At 39.1% G+C, this 26,432-nt stretch overlaps 1 protein-coding gene across 3 annotated transcripts in view; it reads right to left on the reverse strand.

The window, feature by feature from the left end:
• Window positions 1-26,432, reverse strand: part of PLCE1 (phospholipase C epsilon 1) — a 372,017-nt gene that overhangs the window by 147,346 nt on the left and 198,239 nt on the right. For all 3 annotated transcript variants that reach the window (XM_055119418.1, XM_055119417.1, XM_055119416.1), the window contains exon 4: window positions 16,679-16,995. In XM_055119418.1, the coding sequence (XP_054975393.1) occupies window positions 16,679-16,995 (317 nt within the window). The remainder of the gene's footprint in view (window positions 1-16,678; window positions 16,996-26,432) is intronic.

Consider the following 26,432-nt stretch of genomic DNA (forward strand, 5'->3'; position numbering starts at 1 on the left):
TTATTATATCCCTGAAAATATTGACTTATCTTGACTACCTTAGAAGACTCCAATTTGGAAAAAAAAGGTATCTTTAACTACTGCTTGATATTTTAGAGTCCTCTCTGCTTTATTTATATAAATCTTTCCAAAAATATAGCTTAAAATGCAATAATTTAGAAGTCTGATTTGGGGGAAAGGTGAGTTATGTTGTATTGTGAGTAAGGAGAGGATGCTACAATCTCAGGGCTGGGACAAATACTGGCACCCGCTCGAATAAATTGCTGAACAACAGGATGACAGTGATACAGTGAAATAATTAGAAATAATTCTCCCCTATCACTCTCTCCAGAATCCTACAGCAGAGCCTTCTCCTCCCGTCACTTATTGCACCTGAGGGTTTCTGCCCCCAGGTTCTGTCTCCAATCCATCACTCTCCTGCCCAGAACATGTTTGTTCTGGCTTTTGTAACTTAAATAATACCTCGTCTATTTCTTTGCCATGCATCCATTTCACTACCCTGAAATGATCCAGCCCTACCTAACCCAAGGTCCTCATTCTAAGAGGGAAGAAGGCTTCGAGATGTATTTGATCTCACAGGGGTTTCTTTTATTTCCTAATAATTTTTGTCTTTAGTAGTTCTAAGAGTAGTGTATTCTGTAAAACTAGAGACTGTGAAAATAAAATTCCAGGTGAAACACACTTAAGAAATGTTGGTGAATTAAACATCTTTATTGCTGAATTCACTAATGTGCTTTGGAACTATCAAATAGAGAAATGAGGTCTCTGTGAATAATTTTTAGATAGAGCAGCTCTAAGGTATCTGGAAGGAGTGAAGGCAGCTGTGATGTAAAAGAAGGAGCATTGAACTTGGAGTAATGACAGACTGGAGTCCCAGATCCAAAAATCAAAGTAGTCCCAGAAAGTATGAAAGAGAGGATGCCTGTAAAGCTCTCTACAGAAGTGTAAAAGTAAGGTTAAATATATGCATTAGTTGATTAAGGGGTTTAATCAAACAAACCATAGACATTTTGTCCTGCAACAGCTGCTGGCTTTGCCAGCTAAAGTTGAGGACACCATAGTTGATATAGTATTAGAGAGTTTAGAAATTATTAAATTGATGAACTATAAATATACCTAATTTTACTTTCTCTAATTTAAGGGATAATATACTACTCATTGATATGTTTAACAATCCAAAAAAGATCTGTCCCACAAATGTGATAGCTTTTCATTGAAAAGAACATTACAGAAATTTAAAAAAATTACTCAGAATAAGATAATTTTAGCATGAGTTGGAGTTGCTGGGGGGAACCTGGGATGCTCAAGATAGCGGTGGGGACTTACGAACAGGGAGAAGGGAAAGAAGAATAGCCAATATGGGTACAGAAGCTGGAAATACCAAAAACCTTTTTGGTTGCAGTTTTTTTGTCTTAGGTCAGTTTTCTGTTTTCTATTTTCTGTTTGTCTATAATGTTTTATACACAATTTTAGTGTCTGTACAATTGCAAAGTTAAGAGGTGTAATGGTAAAGAAGTTAACTCATGTGAGGTTTAAATATCACCTTCTAAACACATGTAGTCTAGATCCATTGAAGTGCAGGAAGAGAGGGCCTAGACCTCATCATTTGCAAGTGTCTGCTTTGTTCTAGAGGGAGACTCTCACTTCCTTCTCTGTTCCTTCTATAGCTCTTGAGGGAATCTGTAACCAAGCTCCTAAGGGAGACTGAAGCATTAAGACTTTCTTCTCTCTGTGGAAGACCACTTAGTTCCCCTATATGACAGTTTCCCCAAACATATTCTTTAAGAGGTACTGGATCTACAGACACCTCAATAGCCAAGTGTATTTGTGAGATGATGCATTCTGAGAAATCCCAGTGCGCTATTGCAATGTAAATGACTTAAGGAGTCATGTGGCAATATGTATTATGTCCAGAGTTTCTCAACTGGAGACCATACGACCCCCTATGAGCCACTAGAATTATTCCAAGGGGGCCATAAATAAAACTTGCATAAATGGGTGACCACAGCATAAGACTGGGAGTCCAACAAGAAAGAAGGGGTCCACAGGAAGGAAACAAGGGAGCTATTGATGGTTTGTATGTTGAAGGCTTGGGGAAAGAGAGTAAGCCAAGAGGTAGAGGATGGCATAGGGGAAATTGGTAAAATACCAGATGATAAGTTAATGAGAGAAATATTTCTCTTTCTCCATATTTCACATGCCTTTTAGATTGTATTAGAATAAAATTAAACTATAATTAGAATATGAGCTCATAAGAGGCAGAGGTTCTGTCAATCTTTGGTCTGTTATATCATTAGTTCACAATAGCACCTAGTATGTAAGCTGGTATTCAATAAAACCTTGTTGAATGAAAAAATAAAAAGCCAAGAGGAGGCATTGAGAAAGCATTTGAATTTATGAATGTTTAAATCCCTTGGGCAAATGTAGATTCTTGGCAAAGCATAAATACATTCCTTTCGACTTCTACATGTACAGTAAAGATCTCTAACAGAGTGTCTCTTTAGAGAGTGGAATTAAACATCCTAATAGGGTCAGTTAATGCCATTCAGGGGTGAGGCTCAAAATCTCAGTTCCAGGGCCAGAGAGATAGTACAAAGGGCAGACTATGGTAACCTGAGTCCTGCCAGAAGTGATCCGTGAGCACAGATCCAGGAGTAAAACCTAAGCATTGGTGGGTATAGCCCAAACAAAATGAAACAAGTCTCCAATAGCCTAACAGCTTTTGTAGTACTCTTTTGGGGTTTGTTAAAGCCTAGATACATGGCATGAACTTTAAGAAGGGTATAAGGATAAAAATATTCTGTCATACAAATACCAGATGATCTCACTTAAATGTGGTTTATAAAGAAACAAACAAAGGAAATAGTATCTAATGATGACAAACCTTTGATGTTTGACTACCGAATTGATTATCAAGCAATGGCAGGAGGTAGCTTGGGGGTGGGGAGATAAGGGGGATTAGGCATGCCATTAGAATGGGGGTAGAGGGTCTTGGGTATTTTGGTGGTGTTAGGAATCAGTGACTTTGTACATCAAAGCCATAAACATTTAACACTGTTATAACCCTGGTACCACAATTGTAAAATATTTTTGTCACCATAACAAAATTTAAGATTTTAAAACCAATTTTTTCCACTTAGCACAAGACCAAAGAATTTTTAAAAACTCGAAAGGAGAATGGACCAGAGATAGTGCAATGGGTAGCACACTTTCCTTGCATGTGGCAGATCCAGGTTCGAACGCTGGAACCTCATATGATCTCCTGAACCCTGTCAGGAGTGATTCCTGAATGAAGAGCCAGGAGCAAGTTCTGAGTACTGCCAGATGTGGCCCCCAAACAAACAAGTTCAGAGAAAAGAGAGAAGAGAGAAAGAGGAGAGAGAGAGGTGAAAGAAGAGAGAAAGAGAGATAACATTACAATTACTTATATTTACTTTGGACAACTTCAACCATATGCACTAATGAGGACCCTAATGACAAGAGTCACCTCCCCCTGATTTGCTTTGGGATTCAGCTCTGATGTGAAGTTGATGTAGAGCAGCAATTTTCAACCATTGGTGATGTCAGAATTATTTTTTGAGATTTAAAAAAAATGCCTACCCTTGCAGCCCCTCCCCACTCCCACCCCCAGATACCTTCAGAGCAATAATTCTGGGACTGTACTCTACAGTGTATATTTAGAAAAAAATCTGATGCCCATTACCTTCATTCTGCATACCAGTGAGAACTACTGTTAAAGAAAATTACATCTGGCAGTTAAGAAATACATACCACAGGGAGGCCCTGATTCACAAAGTAGCTGGAAACCATTTCCCATTTCTCCTTTTCTGCTACCTCAACTTTAAGCATAGACTCTTTTTCCTTCAATCCAGTCCCATGGATGAGATTTCAGAGTATAAATTTCAAAAGCCATCCTTATTGGTGTGTGTGTGTGTGTGTGTGTGTGTGTGTGTGTGTGTGTGTGTGTGTAGGTTCCATGCAAAACAGAAATTGAAAAAAAGAAAAATATAACAGATGATGTGGTTAAAAAATGAAGATAAAGAACTGTACAAAAGTAACATTTAGACTTTTACAAAAGACTTTCTACGTATTTAGGCATGCAGTATTTATGAAAATCGCAAGGCAAAAAGGGAGCACTAAAGGCCAAACATCTTCAACAGCCCTCTGTCTGGTGGCATAAAAACGCTCTTTGGAGATAATTTTTTCATTCATCTGGAGAAGCACCATCTTCCCCATTTCAAAAACCACATTAGTCCATTCCAAAGAGATGAATGCTTTTAGATTAGAAACTGAGTACCTGTATTAAAGGCAACCGGAGGTCAATGTTTGTGTTATACAAATTTAAATAATAAAGAATATTTTAAATTCCATATAAAGAAAATGGCTTTATATCGAGTATGAGAACTAAGATCTGTGAGAGAGAAAAGAGTCCCTCCAACTTTTGACTTAATGGCAGTAGCAAGATGAGCCAAAAATGTGGCTCTGGAAGCCAAAGTACCTGGGTTCAATCCCTGTTCTGAAACCATACATCATTTTCTTAGCTTCTCTGCCCTCTGATTTCTCATCTGTTAAGTGGAGGGATAATAATACAAAAATGGGATTTCATTATTATTAGTTATCTAATTGTTCCTTTTCTTTGTGATCAACACTGAACAATGACTGTCTTGGATCTTCACTAAGTGCCCCGAATGCACATAAACCATTTGTGATTGGATTAGTGTGATTCCCATCTAAAGATGAGGGATTAGGGTTGGCTCAGTATTACTCTGCTGGGAATGGTAGGTTAGAATCCACCTCTAGAGATGCACAGTGAGTGAGACTGTGTGACCTCCTTCCTCATTTCTGAGACAGATGCTTCCAGAGTATTACTCTGAGACAGTATAATCCTTAGGGTAATGATTGCCAAGAATCACCAAGCACAATTTGCCATCCACCAGTTCCATGAAATGTTCCAGCAAATAACTGATCTTAGAATACAGCCCTGAGCATCTGAGACTTGCTTACCATACAGTTCAATTCACAAACTTATGAACTAAAATTTGATTTATCCTATGATATTGGTGAATTTTTTGAGAAAATGAATAAACCGATCACAGAGATGAGCCTTGGGAGAAATGTGCTTTGCCAAAGAGAAATTTAGGTTCCAAATTAGCTAAAATTTCTATTATTCCTGGGAGGGGGAGGTTATTTATAATTTTCCCCACGGGTTTGTACAGCAGCCCCAAGCAGCCGATTTGCCTGACTGTGTACATAAAAAGCCAGTAAAGTATTACACACAAAACCCTATCTGTAACAGTACTGTAAACCACAGTGCAAAACTTACAAAAAACAAAGCTCTTTTCATAGAGGCAGACTGGTGAATGGATAGCAAAGCCTGAGGGGTGCAGTGGTGGAGAAAAGTAGACATTAGTGAAATATCGGTGTTGAAACATTGTATACCTGAAACCCAATCACAAATAACTTTGTAATTTCACTGTGACTAAATAAAATTTAAAAAAATAACCCAATAACCCTAAAAAGTGTAAAAAATTTTTGACAGAAAATTATAACACATCTAAATCTAACATGGTTGCACGGCTGCAAGTACAACTCAAAAACAGTGGTGGAAAAAAAAAACAGTGGTGGAAAGTGGGAAAACATGTAAAAGCATTTTTTGTCCTAAAGCATTTCAAGAGAAGGTGGACACTCCCTTATATTCCTAACCCTCTGTTGTCGCAATGCCATGCTTTTTCTTATTGTGCTGAAGTGGTCTTTCTGTGGCTCTAACCAGATGATCTTTCACTTACTGGGATCATCCCGGGTGATCACCATCACTCAGGAAACATAGAAAGGACCGGCTGAAAAAACCCAGGCTCAGATAGCCCTTCCAAGACCAGAGAGTTAATTTATTCTTACCATTCTTTCCCAGGGAAGTAGGCTGCACCACAGTTTTCTTTAAAGGAGAGTATTGCATTCTAATTACCACTGGGGATATCCCAGGAGGTTCCTAAGCACTGTTTGGGATGACCCTGGTGAGCCCCAATACCATTAGGCCTGAGAAGAACTGTGCTGCTTCCCTGGGTGTCTAACTATCCAACTCACATGACTGAGTACTACCCAAAGTGCTCCCTGAATTCCTTGAGGACCTCCCAAAATAGAAAAAGCAATAAAGAGGATTAGTCATGAATTAACAACTGGTGAAATCTAGCAGGTGGAAGGAACAAGCAGCAACTGAGCATGATATTTGCAAATGTCATTGTTTATGTAGCTAGAAAAGTGGATTGATGACTGCTGAGTCTGACAAAAACAAAGGAGGGTGGGAAGGTCACTTGGGGCAACGGGCCAGATGGAATCCCTCCAGAATCTTCTGGGGTCTTGGTACAAGTCTAGGCTGAATCTTAGGCTTGTCAGCTATCCTGGGACTAGCTAGTCTAAAAGAGGAGCCTGCAGGAGGATTGCTCCACAGTTTGGAAGCCTGTCTCATGAGCTGGGGAAGAAGGGATGGAGAAGGGACCACTAAGTCAATGATCGTTGGAGCGACCACTTGGGATGGGAGATGTGTGCTGAAAGTAGACTAAGGACCAAACATGCTGTCCTCTCAGTATCTGTACTGCAAACCATGATGCCCCAAAGTAGAGAGAGAGAGAGTAAGAAGGAAGGTGCCTGTCACAGAGCAAGGGGTGGTATGGGTTGGGGCTGGCGGGAGTGATACTGGGGATACTGGATGGTGGAAAATGTGCATTGGTGGAAGGAAAGGGTGTTTGATCATTGTATAACTGAAACTCAATCATGAGAGCTTTGTAACTGAAGAGCAAAGTGATCAAATAAATAAATAAATAAATAAATAAATAAATAAATAAATAAACGAGGAGCCCAGAAAGTGAAAATGGCTCTCTTAGGGCTTATGAAAAAGTGAACCTGTTAATGGGCTCTTGAAGCTGAAACTAGACTTAGTCAAAGAAACCAAACATTACACAAAAACATGGTTGGCAGTGGGGTGGACAGTGGTAGATCATGGAGCTAAATATTCACTCTGTTGAAAGATCCTGAGGACCAGCTATTGATGCAGTTTATGAAGAGTCCTAGGCCCAAAGATCATCAATGAATAAACAATTAGGTAAAAACAGGCCATATAGAGGAAGTTTGAGGATTAGTGTTAAGAAATTCATCAACTCCTTCATGTTCCACCGGTCTTTTGCAAGAAGAGGACATGGAAGTGAAGGGTAAACTGTACTTTAATCTTGCCAGTACTTATCTTTTTCTCAAATGCATATAGTGAGATATGTGATCTCTTTGGCTATTTACCAAAAAATACCCATCTTCTCTAGAAAAGAGAAGTGTCTCAAAGAGAAATGAAAGCAGAATGAAGTCAAAAGAATGGTAGAGTAGAGGAATCAGCTAATAGAGGAAGAAAGGAGGAAGGGAAGAACAACATGATTTGAGATAGTCAAAGCAAGAGACTTAGTGGGTGGTCAGGAAGTGATGTTGCTCAAGCTAAAGAAGAGAGAGTAAACACTGGTTTCTTAGTGCTTAAAACCAAGAATGTGACTTAAGAGAGGCGCTCAGATGCTAAGTGTCTAAGAGATATGCCTCTCAAATCAGCAGAGAAGGACTTAGTGTACCCTGAAACACAGACCTTAATTTCAGCGACTGTTCATGAATCTGATTATTTGCAAAGACAGAGAGTTAACAACCTTTAAGAACTATGATATGCACCATTCTTGATTTGCAGCAAGAAAACTGAGAATGGGGAGAAACACTGCTATAAGTCACAATTAAAATTGATTTTATTTTAAGGTTTTGGGTTTTGGCTCACATCCAGCGGTGCTCAGCACTTACTCCTGGTTCTTCACTCAGAGGTCACTCCTGGCAATGCTTGAGGGGACCCTGTGGTATGCTGGAAATTGAACCCAGGTTGGTCGCATGCAAGGCAAGGACACTACCTGCTGTACTATTGCTCAGATCCCTCAAACAGATTTTAAATGATTATCTCTAGTCCTACTTAATATTAGTCTTTTTTTCCAGTTATTCTTCCAGTTATTTTTATGATTGTATTTTGGATTGCATTTAAATCACATTTTTCCCAAGAATGAATATTATGTATCACTGCCTAAGAAGAATCAGGGATGCTATTCCTTCTCCCCATGTTATAGTGAAGTCATTGTTAAAAGTGTTAGAATTTGAGAGCTTCAATCTCATAGTCATGTACAATGAGGAAGCAGCTGCCTCTCCAAGAACCTTTTTAATTTTTCTTGATTGAGATACTGTGGTTTAAAATACTGTTTATTATGGTTTCTCATGCACATAATTCCAACACCACACCAAACATCAGTATACCCACCTCTTTCCCTCAAGGATCCCAATACTCTTCCCTTCTAACTCCCCACCCTAATTCAGTGGTGTAGATCAGTTTTATTATTATGTTGCCTTTAGACCATTGTTGCTAACTTGTTGTCTACACCATGAATCTTGCTTGTGGAAAGAACTGGTTGATTTGGTTTAATCAACACAAAAAACAATTGTGGCACAGGAGTGAATAAGTCAACATGTCAAGGATGGTAACTTCTGGGCCAGAGAGATAATACAGTGAGTACAGCATTTGTCTTGCATGCGACTGACCCAGGTTCGATTCCCAGCATCCCATATGGTCCCCAAGCACCACCAGGAGTAATTCCTGAGTGCAGAGCCAGCAGTAACCCCTGAGCATCACTGGGTGTAACCCTAAAAGGAAAAAAACAGTAACTCTGGTAGTCTCTATTACTCACTTTCCTTAGGGCAAAATTTCTATGGTGCTCTATTTCTGAGAAGTGCTCAATTAATGTTAAATAATAACTGAATAAAGAAATTAAAGTGTTATTTTCTCCCCTAAATGAGCTTCCCTAGAATGGAGTACTTAGCTCAGATCCTCTAGTGACCCAAGAAATATGCATCTCTTCTGTTGAGTAAAGTGCATTTATTTTGTATAACACTTTTTTTTTTTTTTAATTTTAAATTTATTTATTTTTAATTAGAGAATCACCGTGAGGGTACAGTTACAGATTTATACACTTTTGTGCTTATACTTCCCTCTTCCCTCATACAAAGTTTGGGAACCCATCCCTTCACCAGTGCCCATTCTCCCCCACCTGTAAACCCAGTGTCCCTCCCACCCTCCCCAATCCCATCTCCCCCCCACCCCACCCTGCCACTGTGGCAAGGCATTCCCTTCTGTTTTCTCTCTCTAATTAGCTGTTGTGGTTTGCAATAAAGGTGTTGAGTGGCCGCTGTGCTCAGTCTCTAGCCCTCATTCAGCCCGCAACTCCCTTCCCCCACATGGCCTTCGACTACAATGTAGTTGGTGATCGATTCTCTGTTGTATAACACTTTTGTTAACATAGGATTAATTTAACTATGTTATAAAATTTCATTATATATTGCTAATTCCTTAAATAAAAGGAAATTCTGAGATAGCAGTGAAAAAATAGGTATTTACAATACACAAAAATTGGTCATATTCTTACACTTGATCTTAGCCAAAAGGTCGAGAAGGGATAGGTCACATGCTTATACACAGATAATGAGTCAGAGGAGAGAACAAAGAATCTATCCTATTCAAAATAGTATCTAATGTCAAATACCTAGGAATCAATTTAAAAAAAGAGATGAGAAACCTATGCCATGAAAACGTCAACAAACTTAAAAAAGAACTAGAAGACCTTAGAAAATGGAAAAATATTCTATGCTCTTGAATTGGAAAAAATCAATATTGTCAAAATGACTATCTTACTTAAACTACTATATAGATTCAATGCAATCCCTATCCAAGTTTAGACAACATTTTTCAAGGACTTAGAACAGTCCATATTAAAGTTTGTATGAAATCATAAACGTCCTCAAATAGCCAAAACAGTATTGAAAAAATAAGAAACTGGGGGTATCTTATTACCTAACTTGAAACTATACTATAAAACCCCAGTGATTAGAACAGCATAGTGGTGGTATCTGTAAGGACAGACACTCTGACCAATGGGTCAGAATAGAATATTCAAGAATAAATCCCCATATATATGGTCAGCTAATTTTTGACAAAGGTGCTGACAGCATGAAATGGAGTAAAGAAAGTCTCTTTAACAAACAGTGCTGGCAAAAGTGGATAACCACGTGTAAAACAACAACAACAAAACTGGATCCATATCTCACACCTTGCACAAAAAGCCAATCCAAAGAGAATCAAAGATCTTGAGATTAGACCAGAATCTATAAAATACATCGAGAAAAATATAGACAGAACATTGCAAGATCTGAACTTCAAAGGTGTCTTCAATGATACAATACACTGGCAAAGATTAAAAACTAAATAAATAAACACATGGGACTACATCAAATCAAAGAGTTTATTAATGGCAAAAGAAACATGGGCTAAAATCTAAAAGCCAGCTAGCTGAATAAGAATAAAATATTTTCAGTCAACACATTAGATACAGGGTTGATATCCAAGATCTATAAAGTACTCACAAAGATAAAGCACTGTAGCACTGTCATTCCCCTTATCATTGATTTGCTCGAGTGTGCACCAGTAACATCTCCATTGTGAGACTTGTTTTTACTGTTTTTGGCATATTGAATACGCCACGGGTAGCTTGCCAGGCTCTGCCATGCGGGCGGGATACTCTCGGTAGCTTGTCGGGTCTCTGAGAGGGATGGAAGAATTGAACCCGGGTCGGCTACGTGCAAGGCAAATGCCCTACCCGCCTTAACAGCTGTGCTATTGCTCCAGGCCACAAAGATAAACAAAAACAAAAACCCCAAACCCCATCAAAAAAGGAAATTAACGAAGAATTTTCTGAAGAAGGCAAACATATAGCTAACAGGCACATGAGAAAATGCTTACCATCACTTATTAGAGAAATCCAAATTAGAGATTATAATGAGATACCATCTTACACCAGTGACAATAGCACATATAAAAAATAATGGCAACAATAAGTGTTGGCAGGGATGTGGTGAAAAAGATACTATCATTCACTGCTTGTGGGAAATGTTGCCTGGTTCAACTTCTATGTGTAGAGGGGTTCTCAGTAAACTTAAAATGAACTACCATAGGACCCAGCAATTCCACTTTTGAGTATCTACACTAGGACAGAAAAACATCCATTTAAAAGGACATATGTACACCACTTTTCTTTGCAGAATTCAGTACAATAGCTAAGATTTAGAACCCAACAATATCAGTGAATCATGAAGATGTGGTATATATACACAATGACATACTAAGCAGGTGAACGAACAATGAAATCATGCCATTTACTGCAACATGAATGAAACTGGAAAATAAGTTAATGAAATAAGCCAGAAGGACAAACACAGGATGATATCACTTATATGTGGTATTTAGAATAACTGGATGAAATAATGCAATGTATTAAAGGGAAGATGCCTAGATGGCTCTTGGCCTTAGAGTACAGGAAGGAAAACGAAACAAATAGAGTGAAGGTGAAGGGGAATAGAGAAAGATGAGAAGCAACGGGAGCAGGGGTCAAGGGGACTCAGGTACATTGAAAGTATTGAGGAATGAAAGAGCTAAATATTCAAATCACAGAGTTAACAACCCTGAAATCACGAGACACAAATTTTAATAATCAAATTTAAAAGGTGCTTTTAAAGATGGCAGGCCGGGGCTGGGGTGGTGGGGGTGGGTAGGAGAGGGAATCTGGGAACACTGGTAGAGGGAAGTTAACACTGGTTGTAGGATTAATGAGGGAATATTGTATGTCAAAAACCAAACTATGAAAAATTTTGTAATTCATGGTGATTTAATAAAATAAAAGTTTGAAGAAAAAAGAGGTATTCGTTAACAAAGATTATGCTCAATAAATGTTTTGAATGAATAAATGATTAATGGCATAGGTCTGGGAAATTGGGTCAGAATAGAAAAAGAACAGATGCACAGGCAATAGAGTATAAAGAGAGAAGACAGTGGGAAAAGAGGCCCAAGGCTAATAAAATTATTAATCAACAACTCTGGTCTTCCTCTCATCTTCAAATTGGTAATTTGACAGGTAGGAAGCAAGCAATTTGGTGAGACTGGATTAAATTTTGATATCTAGATTCTGATATTTTACTCAGTTACTGTTATGAACTAGACAAGTGACTCAATTTCCTTGAACTTTTTTTTTCAAATTTCTATTTTAAGGTAATTTTAGATTCACAGAAAAATTGCAAAAATGGTACTGAGTTCTTGTACATCCTTTACTCAGGTCTCTTAGTGATAAGATCTTTCACAAACATGATCAAAAGGAGGAAATAAACAATGCTATTAAACTACATGCCTTGTTAAAGGTTTAGCAGTTTTAGAAAATTGCCTCCCTCCCTCTCTGTCTCTCCCTCTCTCCCTCCTTCTCCCACCACCCCCATACCTCTTCTCTCTTGTTCTTAGGGGCTATTCCCTGAACTGTGCAACCTGGGGCCAGGGCTTGATCCAGGGCTTCCTGAATGCAGAGCCTGTGTGCAGCTTACTGAGCTGTCCCTCTGGCCCCATATCCACTTTTAATACAAGATCAAACAAATCCAACACTGCATTTAGTGGTTACTTTTTTCAATTTTTCTTTAGTCTTTGACAGTTCCTCAGATTCTTCTTTTCTTTCTTTCTTTTTAGTGTCTTATTTGTCCTTAGGACAGAGTCTCCTGCCCCCGAGCCTGGCTGTCTTTACCGGGGCTCCTTGGAGCGGAGCAGGTTGAGTTTCCCTCCCCGCCCCAAGCAGAGCCCTGGCAGCTGAAGACCTCCAGTATCCAGCCACAACCATGCTCAAGGTCACTCTCCACGTGCTCAGACAAGCCTCACGCATGAAGGAACCAGCAGAGGAACTCAGGTGTGCGGGACCTGGGGCCGAGATCTCCAAACCTGCTCAGATCGGGACTGGGCCTCCTGCACCCAGATCCCCCATTTTCTAGTAGTTAGGCCGTCACACCCACAAACTGCCCCCTGTGGTAGTGTAATCCCATCAACAGCCAAGATCCAGAGACTATAAGACAAAGCTCCTGGAAGCGTGACCTCTTCTTATCTAGTTCTCCCTCTCAGAGAACCCAGCAAGCTACTGAGAGTATTCTGTTTGCATGGCAGAGCCTGGCAAGCTCCCTGTGATGTATTTGCTATGTCAAAAACAGTAACAATGATGGGTCTCACTCCCCTAACCCTGAAAGAGCTTCCAATGCGGAACTGTTGGGAAGGACGAGTAAAGAGAGGCTGATAAAATCTCTGGGCTAGGACTAATGGAGATGTTACTGGTGCCAGCTCGAGCAAATCAATGAACAATGGGATGACACCATATTTGATGGAGTTCAGACAGTAGGCAACAAATCATAAAGTGTTTTAAATATAAAATAAAGTCAGGCTAATTAGAGGCAAAGTAATTACAATTAGGAAAAAAATCTAAATTTAAGAATTTCAATTTAATTTAATATAGCTCTTCTAGCCTCCGGTACACAAAGCAACTAAAATTTAGCTATCTCCAGCCACGTGGTGAGAGCCACCCTCTAAGACCCCTCCACCAGGAGGTAGGACTTTCTTTAGTGACGTAGCCTGTAGGTGGTCCTGGGAGGGGGGGCGTTCCCGGCACACCTTCCGCCCAAAGATGAACCGAGAGCCACGGCACGAGAAGCAGAGCCTCCGCGCCTATTGACTGTGGTCCTGAGGTCTCCTAACCCATTTTGGCACCAGAGCGGATTCTTGCAGCCATCCATTTTGACTGTGAACTGAGCTAAAATATTAGAAACCCAAAACCGTGCGGTCGCGATAGCAGCCGCGCGGACTCAAAGTCTTCACTCTTACCAATGAAGAGAAATTATTAGATGATGCCTATTCAGCAGGCCTGATTATTGGGGAAAATTTCCAATCAATAATAGTGAGTTCTGTATGGAAATATGAAATGTACTCAATATATATAGAGAATAATGGGAATATCATTAGCTACTTAGATGGGGGGTGGGGTGGGAGGGGGGTGTATTGTGGTTCTTGGTGGTGGAACGGGTGCACTGGTGAAGGGATGGTGGTTTAATCAGTATTTGACTGTGACTTAAACCTGAAAGCTTTGTATTTTTTTTGTTTTCACGGTGGTGAAATATTTCTTTAAGAAAAAAAAAATTTAGCTATCTCAGTGATATTTAGCAGAGTTCATTTGGAATCTTCCTGTAAAGACTATATAAGACTAATTTTTAATTATCTTACTCATAATTTGTATGAAAATAGATCTTTGAGAATACTTGAAAACAGTTTGTTTTCTTAAGTACTTTAAGCATTTTCCCAGAAATTTTGTTTATGTTCTGAAGTTGCTTAGATAAACTATTTTCAGTGATAATCCACAGCATGTCTTAACCCAACTGTGGTTCATATCATTACTATAATTATCTTTGATTCCCAAGGTTATAATAGTGAATGGAAGAAACCTAAATTTGTTTCTACATAATTAATTTTAAACTTGATTTTAAATCTTCACTCTTAAGTTTAGGTAAAAATTTTAACAACTATAATAGACAAGGCTAAATAAAGGACAAAAATAAAGAGAGGAGCCTATAGATATCTGAGTGTGGAGATCTAGGAGTTTAAAGTGATACATGAGAAACAGTAAAATCCACCCTCCAAATTAAAAATAACTCAATTTATTGGTGCTTTCATTTTCCAACATTTTTTACTCTTTCTCTCTCCCTCCCTCCTTTCCTGCCCCCTCTTTATCTTTCTCCTTCCTTCCTTCCTTCCTTCCTTCCTTCCTTCCTTCCTTCCTTCCTTCCTTCCTTCCTTCCTTCCTTCCTTCCTTCCTTTCTTTCTTTCTTTCTTTCTTTCTTTCTTTCTTTCTTTCTCTCTCTTTCTCTCGTTCTTTCTTTCTCTCTGTTTCTCTCTTCTTTCTCTCTTTCTCTCTCTCTTTCTCTCCTTTTCTTTCTCTCTTTCTCTCTTTCTTTCTTCAAGGTCTTAAACTCAAAGAGCCTTATTAAAACCCCTCCTTCAGTGTGTTTCTTAAAACTGAAGTATAATTGACATTATACTACATTTTTATCACTAAGCAAAGTAAGAACATCAGATTTACTTTTAAAATAAATATGGGGAAATATGGTTCACAAGCTCTCATGTAGACTCTTAGAGAATCTAACCATTCAGTTTGGAGTTGGACAGGAATCTTCATTATTAGTAGATGTCAGTTTTAGCAAGAGGATGACACAGGTAAAAGACAGGGTGCTGTAGCTGTAGCATCCAAGTTCAGTTCTAGGACCTGACTATAGGGACTTAAACCTCACTACTGCAGCCTTTGTAAGCTTGGAAAAATAGTGGCCTGTTCTTATGTTTTTGATTTTCCAATTTATGGCTATTGATGGTCTATTTCTAACGCTGTAGGGAGCCAAAAATTGGCATATTTTAAATGACTGGCCTGGCAGTATTTGATGGACAATAGTGATTCCTGTAAACAATGAATCTCTCTTTGAGGAATACTGTGCAGGGCATGTCTGGATACAGAACTCAGCCTCTAACACGCTCTGCATCTATTTGGCCTTATCACGGTCACTCATGCATATTGCCATCATCAGGGTCATTGCTGGCAGACTATGGAGGTTTCAAGGTAAAAAACTAGAAACAGAAAGTGTTTAAATAACAAGTTGATTGTTACAAATTAATTCTCTTTTAATCAGAGAGAAATATGACTGGGACTCAAAACACTTTCTTCACATCTAAGTAATTTACTAAATGATTTTTTAAAAAGGGGAGACTGTTGTATTTGTAGAGTTATACCAACAAGCACATAGATTGAAATTTTGTTTTTTAACATTAGTAGTAAAATAAAGTAAGCATAAAAGAAACCATGTAGACTCCAAAACTTATGGCATGAGGTTGTACTATGAAGAGAAAATGCTCCCTGGCCTGCAAGCACTGCTTGAATGCCTGGTTGCTTTCCTGCCCATTGCCCTTGCCCCATGGCCACGGAATTGTATCCTTCGCTTCTTTCCCTCCCAAATTCTCTAGACCTGTTACAGATCTCCCCTAAGTGATCCCGAACTCTGGTCAGCGCTGTTCTTTCTATTACTAGTCTGGAAAAGATCCTGGAGGACTCAAAGAAGAAGAGGGGTAATCTAGTTGGGGTTCATGGTCTGGGATCATGCTCTCAAGTTCCAAACTGAGACATAATGTCTAAAAAGACCTGTAATAAATGATGGGGAATATTTAAAAATGCAGTTCAGACAGAGAGAATGATTTTTGCAGATATTTTATCCAGAAGGATAAGGACAATAGTGATAAGGGATTGAGACATTCAGTTAGGCTAAGCATAAAGGGATTTTCAGATGAAGAGAAGGAGAATGACAATGAATGACAATGAATGACAATGAATGGTTCAGTACTAGGTCGTGCTCTGGAAATGAAACAGCCATGACAGAAGAGGTGATACAGGCAGATAAAATATCAGCAATGAATACAGCTAAAAGGAAAATAACGCTTCAAAAACCATTTACTGGGCTGGAGAGGTATACAGAGATTAAGGCACCTGCCATGCATGTGGCTAGCCTCAGTTTGATCCCAGCACTGCATGTGGTCCCCCAAGAACCACTCAGAACTATGCCTGAGCACAGAGCCAAGAGTAAACCCTGAGCAAATCTGGGTGAACTCCACTTCCTCTAAAAATAAAACAAAAGCATTTGATGAAGCCTTCAGTTACAAAATCATTGTTCACTGGCTTCTTACCTCATTAAACCGCATGACAAGATCCTCAAGGGCGTTATGTTCACCATCCTGGGAGGTAAGAATAGACGCTGAGATGGACGCTTTGAGGCAGGGCAGGGACCTCTGGCATTCTGGAGATCTCAAGTCCCGGGTCAGAAAGCAAAGGTAGTCAACAGGTAAGACTCTTCGGTAAATATTCTGTTCTTGCTCCATCAGGATGCTGGCAACTTCCTCTGGGAACTGGATGAGGGGCTGTAGATCTATCAGTTCCTTGCTGATCCCAGCTGAACTTGAGGGGAGGGCACTAGAGTTAGCCATAGAGGGGACGGGCTGGTGCTCTGAAATAAAACAAATCAGAGTTATACAAAGATGACCTCCTGGTACTCCCTACAACAGGTAATTACTTGACAGCCATTCAAAAAAAGTTTAAGTTTCTTAACTGAAGTCTCTTCTGGGTAAATACTCTTTCTTTCTATGAAGACCTTTTGGATATAAGTTCTGCCTTCAGGGGGCAAGGAGAAGAAAATTCAATTTTCCATTTTTAGAAGTAGTATTGATCTAGCACATTATCTTCAAACTAGTTCACTATGACATTTTACAGAGTATCAGAGGAGTAAAAAGTGCCATTTGTCTTTTAATTTTCTTTCAGAGTGTAAAGAAGGAAGAATGGGTGTGAGCATAACTAATTAAATCAAAAAAGAGAGTCATGTACATATATGTACATATGTACATATATGTATGCTGTGAAGAAGCATATAGAAGACCTGGGAACACCAGGTACACAAGGTTACATAACATCATGAGATATTCTGCCAACATTCCACCTCCAAAGAAAACCCAAAAAAAACTTTATTTAGCCTTAAATTCTAAATTCTGAGTCTTAGCCTTCCTCAGGCACTTTTTCTAAAAAATAGTTTGTATCTCTGATTCCTTCCTCTATAAAAATGGCAAGCATATTATCTTGACCACAAAGTCAGGCCACACAACCTGTTTTAATTAATAAGCCTATAAGGATGCTGAGGAGAAACCTAGAAATAAGGTCTGTTCTGGGAGCACTTAGTTCTTAGATCACCAGGCTGACTGCGCATCTCTGTCGAAGATCTGGATTCTGATGTTCTCTCAATTCACCTTCTCCTAAATAGCCTTTGAAACACAGCTCAGAAAAGGTTACAAGTGGCACTTGCTATTTAATTAAATTGCTTTATTTTGAACAAATTCAGTGACATTTCATAATAAATTATGAAGAGGAAAGCTTTAAAGTCTAAGCTGTATTCTTCTCCACTGATTGAAGTCTAAGCTTGTTTTTAATGTGCTCCAATAAAAATGAATTTTGTCTCATAAAAAATCATATTTTCACTTTATTTTAAAACTAGAACAGATTTCTGTATTTTAGTAACTAAGTCCAGAGAAATATCTGCCAGAAATTACACCATTGTAAGCTTGTACCTCTCAGCTACTTTATATTCCACATATGAGTGCAATCTTTCTATGTCTGTCTCTTTCTTTCTGACTCATTTCACTCAGCATGATACTTTCCATGTTGATCCACTTATATGCAAATTTCATGACTTCATGTTTTCTGACAGCTACATAGTATTCCACTGTGTAGATATACCAGTTTCTTTAACCAGTCATCTGTTTTTGGGCCAAAACCATGCGGCTGCTAGTGCGGCCTCTAGACCTCATATCTCTCCATTCTCAGCAATGGAAAACAAATTATCAAATGCTTTCTTTTCAGCAGGTCGACTTTTGGGGGGAAAAACTCCAAATCAATAATAGTGAGTTTTTTTGTTGAAATATTGAATGTAATCAGGGTAAAGTGAAAGTAAAGTGAAATTTACCAGTTACACATGTGGTGGGGGGGCTGGCAAGGTGGGGGGGGAGGTATACTGTGATTCTTGGTGGTGGAATATGTGCACTGGTGAAGGGATGGGTGTTTGAGCATTGTATAATTGAGACTTAAACCTGAAACCTTTGTAACTTTCCACATGGTGATTCAATAAAAGAATAAATTTTAAAAAAACCCACTTCTTTGAAAAGAAAAAAAAAACTAGAACAGATTAGTAATTGGTGCAATTAATTATCCTAAGCATTTATTTAAATCTATCTTTTGAATCAGACTACCAAGAAAAGCAAAAACTAAAGACTACTAAATTGTATTTGGTTCTTCTTAGGCTATTTAAAAATAATTAAAATACATTCTCAAATCTAGCCTGAAAATCTTCAGTTTGGTGTTTTTTTGCTTGTTTTTGGGATATACCTGGCTCAGGACTTAGTCCAACCATCAAACTCAGGGATCACTCCTGGTGGGGCTTGGGGAACTGGATAAGTATGGGGTGCCAGATTGAACCCAGATTGACTGTGTGCAAGGCAAACATCCTACCACGGTACTATTGCTCTGGTCCTATATTTTCTCATTTTATAACTTAAAATCACTGTATCACTGTATCACTGTCATCCCGTTGTTCATTGATTCACTGGAGTGGGCGCCAGTAACGTCTCCATTCATCCCAGCCCTGAGATTTTAGCAGCCTCTCCTTGCTCATCTTTCCCAACAATTGGAGGCTCTTTCAGGGTCAGGGGAATGAGACCTGTTATTGTTACTGTTTCTGTCATATGAATACGCCATGAGGAGCTTGCCAGGCTCTGCTGTGCAGGCAGGATACTCTTGGTAGTTTGCTGGGCTCTCTGAGAGGCATATATATGTATATATATTTATATATTTCTCTCTATGATTTTATGGAAAATGGGTAGTGGCTGCACGGCCCAGGAATATGTTCACACTTACGTGTGGGGCTTGACCTGAGCATGTGGAAAGAGACCTGGAATGTGGCGATTGGATAGTGAAGGTCGGCTGCCGGGGCTGGGTCCCTTGGCGGGGCTCACACCCATCCCCCTCTGGGGTGCCCCGAGTGAAAATAGCCTCTGGCGTGGAGTCCGGTGGCATGGTTATGGAGCCTCAATTTATGCTCCCTTCCAGGAGAAGCAGCCATGATTTCAGGAGGGTGGCAGATGAGGAGATTATGTGGTGCCGGCAGGAGGTGGCTTATGGGTGTGACCCCTGGGTGGCTGGAGACTGGGGGAAGTAGGCAGAAGATCTCTGCTCCCCGTCCCGTTGAGCCCAGAGTCCAAGATCACAAAGTTCCGCCTTACCTGGGTTCTGTGGGACTTCGCTCATGAGTGAATGACCAAATTTCCTAAAAATTGATCAAGTATGTTACCTCAATGTAGACTCAGACTGCATCTGAATAATAACAACTTATGTACAATGGAACCCACAAGATATAGGAACTCTTCCTAGAAGTAACCACTGAGACATGATTTCAAACTATTGAGTTGTGAAGGAAATTAAAGTAAATCCCAAATCCTATGAAACAATTACTCTTCTAATATGTGAGAGGAGAGAATATAAAATATATAAATAATATAAGACAGATAAAATATTATAAACTGCAATTTATACTAAGATATAAATTGCATGCTTTTACAATGAATGAAGAGTCTAATGGCTGGTGAAAATGGCAATACAGAAGACCTAAAGAGATGGAATGAAAGAAGAAAAAGAAACCTGTTGTAGTCCAGAAGTTTCTAAGAATAGCCTCTAGCTGATGACTACTTTTTCTTGACAATTGTTCACCTGGAGCCATACATACAGAGCCTTTGTGGAACTCCTTCTTCCAGAATTCCCACCACATTCTTAGGAGCTCTCATTCAGAAATACTAATTCAGGTCCACGCCCCTCTTCCATCAAGAGGCTCTTGCCACCACTTCCCACTTACATCTTTTTACTTTTTGGTCCCTACCAAAACTAAAGCCAACGGGTGTTCTTGTACCTCCAATGAAAATATAAAATTCATCAGATAATCTCACCTAATACCATGAATAATGTGAGAGTCATGACAGATATGCATAGCTAACTTAGGTTATTATTTTTGTTTGTTTTTTCTTACAAAGCTTGGGCTAAATTGCTAAGTGACTTGCCCCCAAAACTGTGGCATGCTTAACCCCGGAACTGACAATAGCTGACAGAAGGTTCTGGCTCCTGGCCCAGTGCTGTTAATTACTCTAGTCAATCCTGAGTCATTAGTTGCCATTACACCTGAATGGGCATAAGAAAGCCAAACTTCAAATTAATTCCTCCAGTTACTGAATGCCTATCTTATGCCAGGTTTGTTTCAGGCTATACTGACACTATAATTTAGTGAACAAGCAAAGATCTTACTCATATAGAACTAAGATATCTGTATCTTAGGAGAAGATACAGATAATATGATTTGGGTAGAGAAGGGGGAAATCACACGAGGGAGAAGGTGCAGTATTACATAGCATTTATTATCCACAATGCTAGTGCTTTCAAGTTTTTCTGAAAAAGTTTTCAAAACTTAACTACCCAGGAGTATTTGGGCTTCATTAGTGTAATTCTTCTCAGGCATATCACATATCAATAATCACTCACTGAGCTCTTACTCCTCACCATTTATTAGTCCTTTGCATGAAGTTTTAATTCTTACAAAGAACCTTATAAGGCAATTGTAATGTCTAGAGAAAATAAAACAGATGTCAGAAATGTCAAACAATTAGCCTAAAGACACCCTACAAAGAGATGAGTATAATTCAAACTACTACACTGAGCACAAAGATCTTCTCTCTATTATGGTCAATTCTCTGAGGAATTATCTGCAGGGATGATGGATTCCCTTGATTTCTGGCTGAGTCTGTCTGTCTCTTTTTTTTTATACCCACATCGATTCCCACATACCCAACACAACAGCCTTTCCATTTCATTTCTGAATTGGGTGAGAGCAGTTTGAAGAGCCATGCAGGATTCTACATAATAGGAATCTATCTACAATGAGAAGTAGAACATGGCATTTACATTAATTTTTGATGGCACTTTAGCACTGATCTATCTATCTATCTATCCATCTATCTAACAGATATACAACTTTAAGGAGAACTTTCCTCATAGTTCCTCTTTTGAATCATTATCTTTCATGACTTGCATAGCTACATATATGGTTCCTCAAGCACTGCCAGAAGTGATCCCTTAGCCTAGATCCAGAAGCAATCCCACAGTGGTGTGGCACCCCCAGGAAACCACAATCACAACAAAATGACTTAGAGTTTGGCTTACAAAATCTCAGGCAGAACTGAAAATTGTTTTCAACACATCAGTAATAGGTTTAGAGAAAGGTCACTCAATTGGAGAATTTTTTTCTCATTATCTGCTATTGGTTTTCAGAGTAACAAATCAATGTTGCAAAAAGCATGTCTAGCCTGTCCTCAATATTACATGAAAATGGTGAGTTCACAAAATCAATGAAGCATATTACTTCCAAGCCAGTACTTAACCAAAAAAAAGTAGTAATAGTCCTGGGCTGGGAATTAAACCATATTTCAGAGAAAATAGTTCACTGTAAAGCAGCAGAGGATAAAAAAAATTAGAGCAAATTCTCATTAATAAAAAAATAATTTCTTTAGTCTTATTTCCAAAGGAAGATAAGATCACTGTGAAATAATCCTGCACTCAGATATAACTTACTAATTTATTTTGGGGGTGAGAAATTCATGTTTTTTCTATAAATATATACATGTTTTAAAAATTAGGAACAGACAACGCTTACAAATTTATTATCGATTGCATATTTATTTAACTCTAAATCTACTATTCTATCATTTTAAGGGGTCTTTAGTAGTGCTATATTTACAATTTTTTTTAACCATCAGGAATAACATGGTGATGGAGTATTGTAAATAAATATCTGTGTTGTCTAATAGCAATGAAGACAGAGAAGCTCTCCACACATATTGAAAAATTTCTAGGGAGCATTTTTTTTTCTATTACAGCACATTAGTGACTGTTTTATTCATATATCTCACTACCCTTTTCGGATTACTTTGGGTAAGCAAAGCAAGTTTCCAACATCATATAGTAAATAGTAATAATGCATCATTCTATTACAGAAAAATGTTATAACTGATTCAAAGTGAACAGGAGTGAACTTGGAGAGATGTGAATAGTGTGGAATCGACCTTAAGCAAGCCACCTAGAACCCTAGAGTCTGACCTAAAGTCTGAGCCTCTTATATAGACACTAATTATCAAGAAAGGGTTATGTGTAATCTATCTTTTATTATGATCAATAACCAATAACAGTAAATTTTAATGTCAAGTACAACTGTAGCACTGTAGCACTGTTGTCCCATTGTTCATCGATTTGCTCAAGCGGGCACCAGTAACATCTCCATTGTGAGATATGTTGTTACTGTTTTTGGCATATCGAATACACCACAGGTAGCTTGCCAGGCTCTGCCGTGGGGGCAGAATACTCTGGGTAGCTTGCTGGGCTCTCCGAGAGGGACGGAGGAATAGAACACGAGTCGGCCACGTAACAACTATTTATAAAATTATTAAGTAATATAGAATAACCAGGATTTATTAAGTGCTAGAAATTACAGAGTTCCCTATAGAGATCTCACTCAGTCCTCACAATGATTCTGGGCACTGTACTACCTTCTGTTCTCTAACAGGGGTTAGAGAACTGCTTGACATTGCTCTGGGACGAGGGATAGAACCAGTCATATCAGTCTGATACCAAAGCTCAGACTCCACAAATTATCAGCCCACAGTGACTGGAAGGTTTTGTTCCTTTTGGTCTTTCTCCATATGACTGACAATCAGATGTTTTCTTAGTGGTAAGTAAGACCAGAGGAAGACTGAATGCTGGAAATAAAAAAAAAAACTGCAGGATACTTGGGGAGAAATGTCCACATTTTATAAATCAGGCATCTCAACTATGCTCTTTGTCTAAAATCACAGAGAGGACAGCTTTTTGCCTAAAATCACAGAGTTCATGTGTGACCAAGTCTGACTAGATCCTGAGCTCCAACTTCCGGTTCAGACATCCCCTCTTCACTCCAGCATCTCACTCGCCCCCACCTGCTTGGTTCAGTGAAAATCAGAGGCACTGCAAACATTTAAGGCTAATCTTCCCTTGAGGGAAAGAAACAGGAGAACCACCAGTGTAGTCTATTGGCTCTGAGTGCTCTGGAGCCACAAATGTGGGGCTGTCGAAGTTCAGACACTGCCTTGGATCAAGTTCTCTACAACTATGTCGTAGCGGTGGTGAGGAGTTAAATGACAATTCACGTGAAGTTCAAAATCAAATCTCAGTAGTTAGCCATTTTTATCATGACCCTTAATATATCATCTGAAAGAAGAAGCAATCCTGTAGTCTTTCATCTTAGAAGCCAGATGGGAAAACTTCAGTCATAGATCAAACTTGCTTTGGAAACTTTTGCTTTATTTTTATAACCTGCAACTTGTACCCTTTTGGTGTAGTGCTTACCATAATAAAAAGATATTTTCAAGATCCCCAATGATGCTTCTTTATTCATACAAAAAGAAATACCCATAACATCTTTTCATACATTGTAGTGCAGATTTTCAGGTGATGCTCCAAGCCCCCAACTTCCTCTTCCTAACTCTGTATCTCTCCCTTCCTTGAACAGAATACTCAGATTCTAGCTTTGCATTCTCAACAAACCCTAACAAGATCTCAGTTAAATATTTTCATTCTGAAATATTTCTGAGTGATTTGTGCTCCTTCTTTTTTTTAAATTGAGATATAACTGACATATTAAAAAAGTTCATTTTTGAGAGCGTACAACAGTGGTTTTTAGTATATTCACAGAATTGTACAAGTACTATCACAATTGGTTTTAGAACATTTTTGTCTCCTTCCTACACATTAACAATAATTTCCCTTATTCCCTGCACACCAGTGCACCCTCTTTCTCTGGTGATTTGCTTATTCATTTTTTTATATTTTATGTACCTGAATTATATAATATGTAAACTTTTGTATCTGGGGTCACACCCATAAACCACCATCTGCCGGTGCCAGATAATCTCCTCATCAGCCAACCTCCAGAATTCATGGCCTGCTTCTCCTGGAAGGGAGCATAAAATGAGGCCCCCATAGCCATGCCACCGGACTCCGCACCAAGGGTGCCTCAAAGGGGGGCAGGTGAGAGCCCTCCCCGCCCCAAGGGACCCAGCCCCGGCAGCCAACCTCCACTACCCCACCGCCTCCACGCTCCAGGCTGTTTTTCACACTCTTGGGCTGAGCATCATGCATGAGTGAACATATTCCTGGACACATCATTATAAAGGGAAATACACACACATATACATGTATGTATATCTCAGAGAGCCCAGGAAGCTACTGAGCATAGTCCACCCACATGGAAGAGCCTGGCAAGCTCCCCATGGTGTATTCGATATGCCAAATACAGTAACAATAACAGGTCTCATTCCCCTGACCCTGAAAAGAGCCTCCAATCATTGGGAAAAACGAGCAAGGAGAGGCTGCTAATATCTCAGGGCTGGGATGAATGGAGAGATTACTGGCACCCACTTGAGTAAATGAATGAACAACTGGATGATAGTGATGATAACAGTGATGTATCTGACTTCTTTCACTTATAATTCTTCAAAATTTCATCCATGTTATACAGTATAAAGCTATACGCTATATGCAAAAGTGTTATTTGCTTTTTTGGATAATACTATTATTTTATGTATATGGCAAGTTGCTTATTATTTGACATTTGGATTAATATTAGAAATAGAATTTCTAAATAATATTAACTTTTTGGTTGGCTTTTATATTTTAGGAATTCCCAAATTGTTTTTCACAGTGGCTCTACCAATTTACATCTCCATCAGCATTGTAGAGAGTTCCAACATCTCCATATCCAGATCAACACTTGTTTTTCTTAAACATTTTATATTCACCCCAGTAGTATATGGCAAAGTGCTATACTAAGGTTTTGAATTGCATATAATTAATGATGGTAAATATCTTTAAAATTGATTATTAGTCATTTGTGTATGTTTTTTTGAGAAATACTTTCAGTCCTTTGCTTACATTTTGTTTTCAGGTTTCAGGGTTACACCTGGCAAGTACATGGATACTTTTGGTCTTGTTTTGGTTTAGTTTTTGCTTTTCAGGGGCGGGGGCAAGGGGCATACTCAACTGTGCTCAGGGATATTCCTGGGTCTGTGCTCAGGGCTCACCACTGGCAGTACTCAGGGAACCATAAAGGGTGCCGGGGACCCATCCTTGCTTGACTGCAAGCAAGGTACCTTACCTTACCTTCTGAACCATCTCTCTGGCCTTGACTATTTTCCAAATAATTTTTGTTGGATTTTTGAGGTTGAATTTTATATGCATTCTGTATATATATATATACAGAATATATTTATATATATTCTGAATTTATGTGTGTATTTATATCACTATATCATTGTCATCCCATGGTTCATCGATTTGCTTGAGCGGGCACCCATAAAGTCTCCATTGTGAGACTGGTCACTGTTTTTGGCATATCGAATTCGCCACGGGTAGCTTGCCAGGCTCTGCCATGCGGGCGGAGTATTCTGAAAATACTTCGTAAAAAAATCAGACAAGATTTCAAGCGTTGAAACAGCTTCGAGGTAAAACTTTTGCGCCAGAATACTCAGTGGTCTCAGAAAACTCCAGCGGTTTCATTCAACAGTCACACCAACTTACAGAACTGGGCTCCTCCCCCTACCCTTCACCTCAAGCCACCAAGCAGCTCTGACTCCCAGAGATCCATGCGTGGCCTCTGTCGGGCTGCTGCTCCCACACACCTCATGACTGCGGGGTTATGACAATAGGTGGCTTCCGTGTGACTGGCTTCTTTAGCTGCACCTGCTGTTACCGGGGCCAAGATGTTCTGGAGCATCA

This window comes from Sorex araneus, chromosome 11 (genome assembly GCF_027595985.1).
Source record: "Sorex araneus isolate mSorAra2 chromosome 11, mSorAra2.pri, whole genome shotgun sequence".
In the NCBI taxonomy this organism is placed as follows: domain Eukaryota; kingdom Metazoa; phylum Chordata; class Mammalia; order Eulipotyphla; family Soricidae; genus Sorex; species Sorex araneus.